The sequence below is a fragment of the Brassica oleracea genome, chromosome C3, assembly GCF_000695525.1.
Source record: "Brassica oleracea var. oleracea cultivar TO1000 chromosome C3, BOL, whole genome shotgun sequence".
Lineage (NCBI taxonomy): Eukaryota > Viridiplantae > Streptophyta > Magnoliopsida > Brassicales > Brassicaceae > Brassica > Brassica oleracea.
The window spans coordinates 48,963,476-48,977,255 of record NC_027750.1 but is presented as its reverse complement, the minus strand read 5'-3'; the positions used below and the strand labels follow the sequence as shown (position 1 = coordinate 48,977,255).

The 13,780-nt window shown below is 37.4% G+C and overlaps 3 protein-coding genes across 6 annotated transcripts; all 3 read left to right on the top strand.

Annotated features, from left to right (window-relative positions):
• Positions 1 to 3,069: 3,069 nt before the first annotated feature.
• Positions 3,070 to 5,148, top strand: LOC106335314 (E3 ubiquitin-protein ligase RNF8). Its single transcript, XM_013773806.1, has 5 exons — positions 3,070 to 3,313; positions 3,964 to 4,114; positions 4,194 to 4,260; positions 4,347 to 4,581; positions 4,659 to 5,148. The coding sequence occupies exons 1-5, from the start codon at positions 3,246 to 3,248 to the stop codon at positions 4,873 to 4,875; spliced, it is 738 nt and encodes a 245-aa protein (XP_013629260.1). The 5' UTR covers positions 3,070 to 3,245; the 3' UTR covers positions 4,876 to 5,148.
• A 1,863-nt stretch (positions 5,149 to 7,011) lies between these two features.
• On the top strand, positions 7,012 to 8,608 carry LOC106335313 (zinc finger CCCH domain-containing protein 42). Of its 3 annotated transcripts, XM_013773804.1 has the most exons (5): positions 7,012 to 7,175; positions 7,252 to 7,429; positions 7,516 to 7,625; positions 7,733 to 7,920; positions 8,027 to 8,608. In XM_013773804.1, exons 2-5 carry the CDS (start codon positions 7,257 to 7,259, stop codon positions 8,456 to 8,458), a joined length of 903 nt encoding a protein of 300 aa, XP_013629258.1. In that variant the 5' UTR covers positions 7,012 to 7,175; positions 7,252 to 7,256; the 3' UTR covers positions 8,459 to 8,608. The 3 variants fall into 3 exon arrangements, with proteins under 3 accessions (XP_013629258.1, XP_013629259.1, XP_013629256.1); XM_013773805.1 differs by lacking the exon at positions 7,012 to 7,175 and having other exon boundaries at positions 7,193 to 7,429; positions 7,516 to 7,607; XM_013773802.1 differs by lacking the exon at positions 7,012 to 7,175 and having other exon boundaries at positions 7,194 to 7,429.
• Positions 8,609 to 9,230: 622 nt separating this feature from the next.
• On the top strand, positions 9,231 to 12,641 carry LOC106335312 (putative receptor-like protein kinase At3g47110). Of its 2 annotated transcripts, XM_013773801.1 has the most exons (3): positions 9,231 to 9,655; positions 9,713 to 12,091; positions 12,161 to 12,641. In XM_013773801.1, exons 1-3 carry the CDS (start codon positions 9,373 to 9,375, stop codon positions 12,532 to 12,534), a joined length of 3,036 nt encoding a protein of 1,011 aa, XP_013629255.1. In that variant the 5' UTR covers positions 9,231 to 9,372; the 3' UTR covers positions 12,535 to 12,641. The 2 variants fall into 2 exon arrangements, with proteins under 2 accessions (XP_013629255.1, XP_013629254.1); XM_013773800.1 differs by having other exon boundaries at positions 9,231 to 12,091.
• Positions 12,642 to 13,780: the final 1,139 nt, after the last annotated feature.

Sequence of the window (13,780 nt, the reverse complement as noted above, 5' to 3'; positions counted from 1 at the left end):
ATGAGAAACGACCTAAGAAGTCGAAATGGTCTAATTACTGTTCAGTAATGAAACTGGCCGATTACTCCCATCTTATACATACAGGAAATATCACGCACCAAGATGCGTAGAATGTAGAACCTACAGTGAGGTTCACATCAGGGGGAGTAGTGCGTGTTGTACTCTTTTTCCTTCATCATGGTTTTGTCCCACTGGGTTTTCCTGATAAGGTTTTAATGAGGCAACATGAAGCGTACTACGAATCCTGAATGGTTATGGCATCCAAGGGGGAGTGTTATAAATCATGGAGTGGATTGCCATTAACCAGGCCCGGTCCAAGACCGGCCCAATACCTAGAAGATGGAGGGACGACCGAAGCCTAGAGAGAGGAGAGAGAGAGCCGACTTCAGGAGAGAGAAAGACGGCCACAAAGCTTAGAGAAAAGGGAACCCTTTCCTTTTCTTAGTAGATGTAATCTTTCCATTATTATGTTTTAGCAGTTTTCCTATTTCCTGTTGGATTAGGATATGTACACTTTCCTTTTCTCTTTATCTTGTAATCCTTATATAAAGGAACTCCAATTGTTCATTAGTAATAACACAAAAATATTCAGTATCTAAACTCTCTATTTACAACAATGAAATCATTTTCTGCGTAAATTTAGGTAATAATATGATTAGAATATTCTAAGCATCAGTATGATTTACAATTAATGCGCTTTGGTATTGCCATTTTTTTTCGACAATATTTAATCGACCCATTTATTAGTTGTGTTATTTAAACTATCCTTAAGTAGCACCATTACGATTTTACTAAGATCATCTCCGAAAGACACTCTATAACTTTAAATATGAAGTTTTTTGGCTCTCCAAAAAAAATTTTAGAACTTCAAATTTGAAGTTTTGAGGAGTGAAGTTCTATATTTGAAGTTTCACTTCTCAAAACTTAATATTTGAAGTTTCATATTTTTAATTGCATTTTGGTCCCTACAATTACACACCACATTTATAATTCTTAAATATTTTCACGTTCAAAAAAAAAAAAAATTCTCGTTTATTGTATTAATCCTAAAAAATTTCATATCTCATAAAAATTTCAATTTTTTTTTATAAATTTAAGTTTTACACATAAAATTAAACACAACTTTAAAATAAGATTTAAAATATTTTAAAACTAGATTTAGACAACAACAATACAAAATAAACTTAACAACAAAAAATCTTTTCAAAAATTACATGAAGACATAACTATTACACAAATTTAAATATTAAAACACTAGTAGTCATGTAAATTTGATCCAGAACCTCCAAAATCTCCAAAATATTGTCCAAACAAATTTTGTGTAACTGAATATGATTTTTATTTTGATGTTTATTTGTACAATTCTTTTTCATCAGATCGAATGTATTCACTGAGTTTTAATATGATTGATAGAAGTTAAATCTTTTAGCAATATTTATTTTCTTCTTTTACTTTCTTGTTTAGATCTAATTTATTTACAAATTTAAAATCACATGATTTCAACAATTTTTAGTTTTTGATCTACAAATTAAAAATAAAGAGAGTCATTTTTACTTCGAAATATACTAGTTGATCATATATGTATCATGAAAGTAGTTTTATGGAATAATATGATATTTTTCTTAAAATTTAATATTAATTATGTTATTTCTATTTAAAATTTGTATTTTAATATAAAATTTTATTAGTTAATACTGTTGTAATATTTTTATATATGTGCTTAGTTATTTACAAAATTTTTATAAATTTAAATTAATCATAAAAATATAAGGACCATAAGATAAAATATAAATAGTTTTGAAGTTAAGTCTGAAGTTTTACTTTTGGAGAAAAACACTTTTAAACTTCAAATATAGATTTTTGGAAACTTCAAAATAGAGTGTCTTTTTGGAGACGATCTAAAAATCATAAATCTATTTTTAATTTATTTTGTTTTCTTATATTTTGTTTCTTTCATATTTTATTAGTCTATTGCTTATGTTTTGTTTTAACTTATATTTATAATTTATTTATGAAAACAATTTCTATTGCCAATGTTTCGTTTTATCTTTACTTCATCATTTATTTTATATAAGTTTTTGCTTACTCTTAGAGATTCACTTCCACAAACTATATTTCGAGTTAACAAAACAAATACACAATTTTTTTTTTAAATGAAGCTTAATTTATATAGACATACACAATTTCGGTTAAACCCCTTATTATATAAAATGTAATATTTTTTTTCTATGACTTACCTTTCTAATACCTATATATTTAAAGTGATAAACTATTTAAATTTCTTCATTCCGTGCATGGATTATCAAAACGCAGAGAATGTTATAATGTCACGCAGTTATGGTGAAAATGAACCAAAACATAAAAATTAGTGTAATCTAATGGAATTACGAACTTTACAAGATATCTTGCTGAAATAATTAATAGCAAAATTTTATATTATTTTGTATGTACTAATCTGTTTCCTCGTTGGAGGTTTCAAGTCCCGGACAGATCGATTTATTAAATAATTATGAAGAAAGACTTACAATGGATCTTCAACATAGTGCAAGTAAATCTGGTTAGGCGTGGATCTTCATAGGACGGCTTAGGTGATGCAGTTAGGCGTAGGTCTTTATAAGACAGTTAATATTGTCGATTGTCGAATCGTCTATGTAATCTTTCTTATATCATAATCGTAAGATCATAATAAATCAGAGTTAAATATATATATATATATATATATTTATGTTTCCTTGTCTTTACCCAATCGGTTTGGTAGTAATGGCGATGCAATTATTTATTGTAGTATAAACTACGAGTGGTATTGACTTTTCATAATTAAATGGATAACAAACGATATTTTAAGCCTTAAATCAATCAGCAGATATTTAGCCTTATCCTTCCACGTGTCAAAACGCCATTGCATTACACTCAAAACGTATAGTCACGCCAAAAACAGAGGATCATACCCGTAATTAAAAAGATTAGATTTTTTTGTCTCTCACTATCATAGCCGAACGAGGGCAAAACGGACAATATCCAAACCCACTCCGCGTCTTTTCTCGATAAAGCGTCTTCGAGAATCGAAACCGAAAGCACAAAAGAGGGTTATCTAGAATTACAAATTTACCAAAAAACCCATCTTCCTTCTCTCATCTCTGAAAGTATCGATCATCGAATTGGGGTGGAAATATCTTCTCTTCTAACTTTCCTTTGCTTCTGATCTTAGCCTTCCTCTTCTTCTTCTCGCTGGAAATTGACGTTCCATGGCAAGAGTATCGTTCAAGGATTCTCTGAAAGCTCTCGAAGCTGATATCCAACACGCTAACACTGTGTAAGCCCTCTTAATTTCTATGCTTTCGTTATCCAAAGTTTTGATTTTTTTTTTTTTTCTCTTTCTGATTGCTGTAAAAATCTTATCTTTATCATGCTGAGCTTTCAGGTTTTGTTTCTTTGATTTTTTTTTGTCTAGGACCACAATTTTTATTTGTCTGAAATTATTCTTCTGTGTTCGTACAGAGGAGTTCGGAGATGGTACGGCTTGTTTTGTAGTCGAATTAGGGTTTAATCTGGTCCCAAACAGTAAAGGTATAATAAGAACTAAGGAGAAGTTAACAACCCATGTCAGTGATGTAATTCAACGAAATTGGATAATGAAGTCATTCTTTTTGGGAGTCTTGTTTAAAAACAATACGAGTGTTGACCCTCGAAGTTGGACAAAGTCTTTGGCTTTTGATGTTCTCATTTGATTCTGATGCTAGTCTAACTGAGCTAAAAGTTTCTCTCCTCGTCTGAGCTGAAAATGTGTTCGAGTTGTTTTAGTGTGTTGCTATGATAAAGCTGCTATGTCTTGTATTTGGTTACATCTGACTGATGTTTGAGCCGATCAATACTTGAGTTAAGAAGTTTGTTACGCGTGTGCTTTTCATCAAGTCAGGTTTGTTATGTCATAATGTCGCTGTTTTTTTCTGAATAAATAAACAGAGCTTTGGATTATCCTCGGGAGAAGGATGGAGCTCGTGTTCAGATGAGGCTATCTTACAACCCGGCAGCTCAGTTTTTACTCTTTCTCGTCCAATGGACTGATTGCCACCTTGCCGGTGCACTCGGTTTGCTCAGAGTTCTCATTTACATGGTACATTCTTTACCGTTCTCTCTTCCTTTTATTCTTTCTCTAGATTGATTGTTTGATTAAATCCTTTCAACTGCATCAGACCTATGCGGATGGGAAGACAACAATGTCGGTTTACGAGAGAAAAACCAGTATTAAAGATTTCTATGGTAATGTTTATTCAAGTGTTTTTGTGTAACAAGTTAGTTTGATATCCCTTGATGATGCTTATGGGTTTTCCCTTATTGTGAAACAGCTGTGATATTTCCCTCGCTGTTGCAATTAGAAAGAGGTATCACAGACATCGATGACCGCAAACAGAAAGAGGTATGCAAAGTACGGTACAGAAACAAAGAGGAGATCGAAAGAGTAAAGCTCTCCGAGATTGACATGGAGAGAGACGAAGAGTGCGGTATATGTATGGAGATGAACAGCATGGTTGTTCTGCCCAATTGTACACATTATTTATGCATCAAGTGTTACCGTGACTGGTAAGGAGGCCATTCTTTATTGAGTGAGTTTCTTTTCGGCATGGTTCAATCATTATAACAAGATGTTTTTGTTGCAGGCATGGGAGGTCAGAGTCATGCCCTTTCTGCAGGGACAGTCTGAAGAGAGTAAACTCAGGAGACTTGTGGATGTTGATGGAGAGATCAGATACGGTCAGCCTCCATACGGTGGAGAGGGAGAATAAAAAGAGGCTGTTTGTGTACATAGAGAAGCTACCTCTAGTGGTTCCAGATCAAGTGTTTGCTTCTTCTCCTTACGATTGCCATGTCAAGTGAATAATAAGAAGAGGAAGAAGAGCTTTTATATAAAAGCCAAAACCGGTTCTGGTAAACTTTTATATGAATGTATATAATGTTTTAGAGTAGTAGTAAGTAAGTAATAATATATATATATAGTAACCATTCTCTTGGGGAAGTCCATATCTACTTGCTTTTCTGTTTTTTTTTAAAATGTGCATTTGGCTTTTGGTTTCCCAGACTGTGTTATTGCTGTTGTGTACATTCATCATGACTCTAAACCTTTTCTTTCTGGAATGGCGCTTTCAATCACACAACTAATCCACACTCTGTTATCTTCTCTGGGAGTTATATTTGTAATTAATTGATCCGGTTTAGCTTGACCATCAGCTACAATACATGATTTGAAAAGCGAGTAAAAGACAGTAGGATGAGACAGACACACATCTACTAAGAAGATATTGGTCCCAACCAAACGAGAACACGACCCAATAAACTTACCAGCTAATTTCAAAATACATTTGAAAAGGGTATGAGAATCCATATATAAAGAATCCATATATAAAGAAGTCAGTCCTAAACTAACTTCAAAAGTTTATAAGAACATGAAGCTTTCATAAAGATCTGAAACAGTCGCACAAAAGTTCTCTTGGTTTGAATGGTAACCAAGGGAGCGAAAATGAACACTACATTCCTTAAAGTTTCTTAAGAAAAACATCATTTATGAGGAATAGTTTTTCCTTTCATTCCTTTTCATTCTTTTTTTCGTGGAGAATCATCATTCCTCATCATTTCCAAAATTTTATTTCTATATATATATTTTTTTCCTATCTATTCATAATGTTCCCATGATGGTTACCAGCCACACCCGTTAATTTTTTCAATTGTGACATTTCTCATGCTTTTCTTGTCTAAGTTGTAATGGAAAAGCCGAAAGGGACAACCAGACAGTTTGGTTGGAACCAGACAAGAAAATGCATCAATGACCGGAAAATGTATTCAGGCAAATGAAACGTATGCAAAGACCATATTCCTGTTTCTCAGCATCTTCCACAACCCACAATCTAAAACGAACCTGGTCACTAACCGGGGCGTGTAGCTCTGGTGGTAAAGGGCTCACAGCTGTGAGTACCGCCACCTGGTTTCGATTCCCGGCCACTGCGAAATTTAACATTCGAGCCGCAGCGACACAGATTAGTCCCTTGGGCCTGGGAAGCCTTTGGGAAAACTGTGTATAATTCAAAAAAAAAAAAACGAACCTGGTCACCAGGATTCTCAACCACTCCAACTTTCCAACCGTAGTTGATCAAAGTTTTACCCCACATATTCTTAAAACCCATTGGTAGAACTCTCTGCTAGGCACTTTGATCATGTTGAAATTTTCATGTCTAACATCAAAACTCATAATAATAGAATTGTCTGGATCTCTCCTGGAGGCAGCGTAGTACAAGGTTCCGTTCAGGTAGGGGTGGATGTTCGGGTACCCGTTCGGGTTCGGATCGGGTATTTCGGATTTTCGGATATAGAACCCATTCAAGTATTTCTGTACTTCGGGTCGGGTTCGAGTATTTTTAGTTCGGGTTCAGTTATTTCTGATCGGGTTCGGATATTAAGATTTTGAAAAAAAAATTAAAATTTTTCATATCTCAAATTTCTTGTATTTAAAAATATAACTTTCATTTTACTAATTTTTTTATTTTTAATAGATTGAATGGTTAATAGATTTGGACTTAACATTTTGAAACTAAAAAATACATTAATTTGGTTATTGTTTTTAAATTTTGGATGTAACTTTTTGTTAATTCTTGAAATATAAAGTTTGACATGCATTTTAAGTGAGTATCAAATCATTTTCTCCGTAATTCTATGTATATCATATGAACTAAAGAATGTGTAGTATCAATATAAATATTTTATATAAAATGAGAGATGTAAACTAGAAATATATGGTTAATTATACATATGTTCGGATATCCATTCGGGTTCGGATATTACCCGTTCGGGTTCGGATATCCAATCTCTCATAATTCAATACCTATTCGGATATTTTGCTACTTCGGTTCGGGTTTTTTGGATCGGGTTCGGGTGCGGCTTTGGATATCGGGTAAAGTGCCCACCCCTACGTTCAGGTATGAGGCCTGTGTGTAACGCACATAACATGTCTCCAACCTCCTCCTCCCCCATACCGCATGCAACCTTGTGCTCTTGCTCCTGCCTAACTTAAATTTAACCTATTGGAATTTGGGAATGTTCCTTCCTTTATAGAGACTCCTCTCGGCCCAGATAAAAAAAATTGGGGGCCAGACCGGGTCAGTTGATTATAAACCCGACCCGCTCAGGTAATCCCTCTTTCCAACTAACTCTCTCTCTCTCGTTCGGTTGTAATTAGCTTAGGGTTTGTTTCTCTCCGTGAAGGGAGGATGAATCCATTGACGCAGATAAAGTGGACACAGGCTATAAACGCCAAGGAATCAGATCTAGGGATCTCTGAGGAGGCCTCGTGGCACTCCAAGTACAAAAACTCCGCCTATATCTACGCCGGCGGATTAGCCTTCGACCTCACCGAGGGTGATCTCCTCGCCGTCTTCGCACAGTAAGTGCTTCCTAAAGACCTGATTCAGTAGTATCATCTTCGTAGGTTTTGGTTTTGATGAGTTTGTATTTCTTCGGGATTTGTAGATATGGTGAAGTCGTTGATGTCAATCTTATCAGAGACAAGGGCACTGGAAAATCAAAGGGTTTTGCTTTTCTTGCTTATGAAGATCAAAGAAGTACCATTCTCGCTGTTGGTTCGTTTTTTTTTAAAAAAATAAAAAAACTCAAATCTTTAATTAATTCTCTTTCTTGTTGTACACTGGTTCTAATTGTGCTTACATTCTGATTTTTCAAATTGCAGATAATCTGAATGGAGCTCAGGTCTTGGGGAGGACCATCAAGGTGGACCATTGTAGCAAATACACTAAGCGAGAGGAGGAAGACGAAGAGACGCGACAGCAGAACAGAGAGGCACGTGGTGTGTGCAGAGCTTTTCAGAGAGGAGACTGTACTCGTGGTGATTCTTGCAAGTTTTCCCACGACGAGAAAGTAAGTTGACATTCACCCTCAGATATATATGCTTTTGATTCTTTGATATAAAAGAACATTCTTGTTATTCACATTTTGTTTTCTTTCACTCTTTTGTTATGGACAGAGAGCTGCAAATACTGGTTGGGGTCATGAAGAGGATAGAAGCGCCAAGTGGGATCATGACAAGTTTAATGGTCCCAAGAAGGGTGGTGGCCATCGAGGAGACTTCAAACCTGATGCGGATGGGAAGAATTACAGAGGAAAGGGTCATGGAGAAAGAGATAGAGTGGAAAGGGAGCCAAGGTCTAGAGATTCTTATGATAGGAGGGAACAAAAGAGATCAGGACGTCTTGATGATTCGCAATATACAAGACACGATGCTGAAAATGATTATGCAAGGGAGGACAAGAGATCCAGAACACATGGTATGGAGAAATCGAAGGAAAGATCTAGAAGGGATTATAACGACAGGGAAGGAGAAGGTTCAAGTCGGCAATCGGACTCATCATCGAGGAAAGATAGTGATTATTCAAGCAGGGATGCTCGCCGTCGCTAAAGGGATAGATAATGAGATGTGTTGTTCTTTACAAGAGAGTTGGTTATATAAAACTGCTTTGTCCTTTTACCCTCATTCTATGTTTGGTGTGACACCCGAGACTTGTTGATTACTTAACTGTTTGGAATGAATGAAGTCGTTTATGGTTCACTTGCACTTTGCTATCTCTTATATACCATTGTTGTTAGTGGCTTTAGTGACCTGTGTTTACGGACTCGGGTCTTCCACATGGGCGAATGACTCTGGCTTGCCGTACATATGGATTTATGCAACTCTTGATGGTCCTGTCATTAACCAAATTAGAGAGGTAAATCGCTTTATTCGTTCTAATTCTTATTGATTTAGTCTACAAACAACATTGTATGAACTATTATGAAATATGATTAATGTATCAGATAGGTGTGATTAAGATTTCTTTGAATAAACTGTAATTATGCTGTTGATTTTTATTGTCTTTACTGAAAACAATAGAAGCAAGTTGGTGAATAGCAAAATCATTGATGTGATGTTCATTGGTAAGAACTTGACAAAAATTCGTCGGCTATATTTTATAAGGCTGGTCGTTTTTACTAGTGTTAATTAATCGAGTTTTCTCTTGTAAAGTATATATGTGATCAGAGCCTGACAGTTGACTTTGACGAAATGAAGTAGTTAACCAATTAGCCCGAGAAAAAGTCATAGCTCTATTTTACTTTGAGGGTCAAAGCCAATGAGCGTTGAGAAAAATCCGCCTACCCATGGCCCATGGTGTATGTAGAATATCCTCACTCTATCTGCCAGTTTCTGAAAGCTATTTATGCTATATATATTCCTCATAATTGCATAGGGATCCATATGCTAATGCTTTTTCTTTGCTTATAATCTCAGTTAACAATCATCCTGGTTCTGAAAGGAGAAAATCTTTTATACTCCCCATGGGTTTTACATTTAAGGTCATGAGGCTGATTCTTGTTTCTGCTTTCCTTGTCATTGTGCCATTCGAAGATTTAGATATGCTCTGTGCTCAAACAATCAGATTGACGGAGGAGACTGATAAACAAGCATTGCTAGAGTTCAAGGCACATGTTTCAGAAACAAATAGAGTCGTGTTAGACTCGTGGAACGACTCCCTGCCTCTATGTATGTGGACTGGAGTCAAGTGCGGCTCCAAACACAGAAGAGTAACCGGTGTTGACCTGGGAGGACTGAAGCTAACAGGTATAGTCTCTCCTTTTATCGGTAACCTCTCATTTCTAAGATCACTGAATCTTGCAGACAACTTTTTCCGTGGTGCCATCCCTTTTGAGGTTGGAAACTTGTTCAGGCTTCAATATTTAAACATGAGCAATAATTTTCTTGGAGGGGCTCTCCCTGTTGTTCTTTCTAACTGTTCTAGCCTCTCGTCCCTTGATCTATCATCAAATCATTTTGAACAAGGCGTGCCTGCAGAGTTCGGTTCCCTGTCTAAGCTTGTCCTTCTGTCTCTTGGTAGAAACAATCTAACAGGGAAGTTCCCTGCCTCATTGGGAAACCTGACATCACTCCAGATGCTCGACATCATATATAACCAAATGGATGGAGAGATCCCAGGTAGCATAGCCAGACTGAAACAGATGGTGTTCTTCCGAATAGCATTGAACAAGTTTACAGGTGTGTTCCCTCTTCCAATTTACAACATGTCCTCTCTAGTATTCCTGTCTATCACCGGCAACAGTTTCTCCGGCTCCCTTAGACCTGACTTTGGTTCTCTTCTTCCTAACCTTCAAATACTATACATGGGGATAAATAATTTCACCGGTTCTATTCCGGAGTCACTTTCCAATATTTCAAATCTTCAACAGCTTGACATTCCATCTAACCATCTCAACGGAAAGATACCATTGAGTTTTGGGAGACTTCGGAATTTATTAAGGCTAGGCCTTAATAACAACTCTCTGGGAAGCTACTCTTCTGGTGATCTTGATTTTCTTGGTGCAATGGCTAACTGCACTCGGTTGCAGTACTTGAATGTTGGTATGAACAAACTGGGCGGGCAGCTGCCTATGTCCATCGCCAATCTCTCCACCCAGTTAACCGAGCTCTCCCTTGGCATTAATTTCATATCTGGAAGTATTCCTCATGGCATTGCGAATCTCGTACGCCTGCAAGCGTTAGACATGGGAGAAAATCTGCTGACAGGCAAACTTCCTCCCTCGTTCGGAGAACTTTCTGAATTGAGAAAAGTCTTGCTCTATTCAAATCAACTGTCTGGAGAGATACCATCTTCCTTGGGCAATATCACTTGGCTAACGTACCTCTATCTGATAAACAACACTTTTGAAGGAAGCATCCCTTCAAGTCTTGGACGCTGCAGCTACCTTCTAGACCTGAACCTGGGGACTAATAAGTTGAATGGCAGCATACCCCATGAGCTTATGGAACTACCGTCTCTCATCATCTTAAATGTCTCTTTTAACTCTTTGGTTGGCCCTTTGAGAGAAGACGTTGGAAACCTTAAGTTTCTGCTTGGTCTAGACGTTTCGTACAACAAACTGTCAGGACAGATTCCAAGCTCCTTGGGGAATTGTCTCTCACTAGAATATCTTTGGCTGCAAGGTAATTCATTTGTTGGTTCCATTCCAGATATGAGAAGGTTGACTGGCCTCAGGTTCCTAGATCTGTCTAAGAACAATCTCTCTGGCACGATACCTGAATATTTGGCAAACTTTTCGAAGCTACAGAATCTGAATCTCTCTATGAACAACTTCGAAGGAGCTGTGCCAACAGAAGGAATATTTGGTAATACCAGTGCAATGTCGATCGCTGGCAACATAAACCTCTGTGGAGGCATCCCATCATTACTGCTTGAGCCGTGCTCTGTAGAATTACCAAGAAAGCATTCGTCGTCAGTCAAAAAGATAATCGCCATTTGTGTCAGTTCAGGTATAGCATCTCTTTTGCTGTTGTCTCTGTCTGTGTTTTATATATGCCGGTACAAACAGAGGACGAAGAACGTCAGGGGTAACAACAATGAGAATGATCGGTCTCTTTCCCCTGTGAAGTCGGTCTATGAAAAGATAAGTTACGATGAGCTTTACAAGATAACCGGTGGCTTCTCTTCCAGCAATTTGATTGGGTCAGGTAACTTTGGGGCAGTGTATAAAGGATTTCTTGGGTCCAAGAACAAGATCGTTGCCATAAAAGTTTTGAATCTCAGCAAACGTGGAGCTGCAAAGAGCTTCATGGCAGAATGTGAAGCATTAGGAGGTGTGAGGCATCGCAACCTTGTGAAGTTGGTTACTGTCTGTTCGAGTGTGGATTCTGAAGGAAATGGTTTCAGAGCTTTAGTTTATGAGTTCATGGCTAATGGAAACTTGGACATGTGGCTGCACCCGGAAGAATCTGACGGTCCATCGAGAAGAACCCTGACCCTTTTGGAAAGACTCAACATTGCTATAGATGTTGCTTCGGCTCTGGTTTATCTTCATACTTACTGTCACTCTCCAATAGCCCACTGTGATCTTAAGCCAAGCAATATTCTTCTAGATGAAGATTTAACTGCTCATGTAAGTGACTTTGGTTTGGCTCGTCTCCTCCTGAAATTCGATCGTGAATCGTTTCATACGAAGTTCAGCTCGGCGGCTGTTCGTGGGACCATCGGATATGCTGCACCAGGTATGTTTATACATAAGATTAAACCTTGATATCATTTTATCTCATTGTAGTTAATTATTGAACTTTTAGAATATGGAATGGGAGGTCATCCTTCGATAGTGGGAGATGTGTACAGCTTTGGGATCCTCCTGTTGGAAATGTTCACTGGAAAAAGGCCCACCAATGAGTTATTCGTGGACGGTTTAACTCTCCATGGCTTTACCAAATCAGCAATATTGCAGGAACGAAGAGCAGTAGATATCACAGACCAATCTATTCTCTGTGGGGCAGATGATCCGGTTCTTGGAGTCGAAATGGTGGAATGCTTGTCCCAGCTTGTGTATCAGGTGGGAGTCAGGTGTTCAGAAGAATCACCGGTGGACCGGATATCGATGGCTGAGGCCTTAAGAAAGCTGATCTCTGTCAGAGACACGTTTATTGTAGCGGTAAGACCCTTTAGGTGATAAAGGCGTCTATCTTTTCACCCGAGTTGTAGTGCAAGAGATTGTGAAAAGGCGAAAAGATATAGGTATGCTTATACAGCAATATAATTATGTTAAAAAACATTTCACTGCACACAAATAAGTATATACATCTATATATATGTAATATGTAATATTTGTTCAATACATATACATTTGTCTTGTTTGTCTGAATTTGCGAGTGATCTAGTGAATATTTTGCCTATTTAACTATTGTACGCTGTCCTTGGGTTTTTTTTTTTTTTTAAATGTTACTCGTTTGGATTCAGTTAATCACGTTGTCCTTGTTGTGTGCAATGAGAACTATATTAGGCAATTACGCCATCCTAGGAGCTGTTTCTGTCAAAGTTCTGATACTTTTATGTGAAAATGTGAGGCATTACGGGTAGAAACCTTGTCAGACTAGATGACTATTGTTTTGAGGTTTAACGTTGGAGGTGATACGTATATTAGTTTATGTCTAACTTCCTAATTATTGTGATCTCGCCCCAAAAACCAACGATTTTGATTCTTGCTCAACTTTAGATCTGCGGGTCCAAAAATCGACCATAGTTTTCAATTCTTGATTTGAGGATGCAGGAGATGGATTACATCCTTCCACAAGGCCCATCGAATAACATGTCATAATCCAGCAAGTTGGATTAGTTTAGTCGGTTCGACGGCTAAAGACGTCATCTCGACCTTAGAGTACTTTTAGCCGGTCGACTAAGCCGATCCGAAGTACCCAGCTTGGAGGGAACTTTGCCCAGGCCCGTATACTCGTCCTCTCGCATCAAGGCCCAAAGAGGTACGAAATTAGAGTATCAAAGACAGGAGACCTATAAAAGGGGAAGAGGAAGCAACAAGAAAGGGACTTTTGGGATTTACACACTGAGCGGCTAGATCTAGGGTTTTAGTCATCTCTTTGATCTTGTTGCTTTGAGCTTTCTGGGCTGTCTTTCTCGCTCTTCTGTCACTCTTGTAACCCTTTTGGTTCGAATCTAATAAAACGTCTTTAGTCATCCCATTTGCGAGTTCTTTCAATCTAGTCGACTGAATCTCGTTCAAACATGTTACAACCTCAAATGTTGCGGCTTCGCGGAAACCAGTCATTATCGCAGTTGAAGGTGCGAGCGGTGGAACTTCTACTTTCAGAGGCATGCAAGTCATGACTATTAAGATGTGGATAGTAAGTAACTAAGTATATATGTTGGTGATATTATATATATATATATATATATATATATAT

What these genes read in the sequence shown, in the direction of transcription:
- LOC106335313 (XM_013773804.1), top strand. Translation starts at nt 7,257, where the DNA reads ATGAATCCATTGACGCAGATAAAGTGGACACAGGCTATAAACGCCAAG. An exon ending in CTCCTCGCCGTCTTCGCACA is followed by an intron (nt 7,430 to 7,515) that starts GTAAGTGCTTCC and finishes CGGGATTTGTAG; the next exon opens with ATATGGTGAAGTCGTTGATG. An exon ending in AGTTTTCCCACGACGAGAAA is followed by an intron (nt 7,921 to 8,026) that starts GTAAGTTGACAT and finishes TGTTATGGACAG; the next exon opens with AGAGCTGCAAATACTGGTTG.
- LOC106335314 (XM_013773806.1), top strand. Translation starts at nt 3,246, where the DNA reads ATGGCAAGAGTATCGTTCAAGGATTCTCTGAAAGCTCTCGAAGCTGAT. An exon ending in ATCCAACACGCTAACACTGT is followed by an intron (nt 3,314 to 3,963) that starts GTAAGCCCTCTT and finishes ATAAATAAACAG; the next exon opens with AGCTTTGGATTATCCTCGGG. An exon ending in CAGTATTAAAGATTTCTATG is followed by an intron (nt 4,261 to 4,346) that starts GTAATGTTTATT and finishes ATTGTGAAACAG; the next exon opens with CTGTGATATTTCCCTCGCTG.
- LOC106335312 (XM_013773800.1), top strand. Translation starts at nt 9,373, where the DNA reads ATGGGTTTTACATTTAAGGTCATGAGGCTGATTCTTGTTTCTGCTTTC. An exon ending in CATCGGATATGCTGCACCAG is followed by an intron (nt 12,092 to 12,160) that starts GTATGTTTATAC and finishes TTGAACTTTTAG; the next exon opens with AATATGGAATGGGAGGTCAT.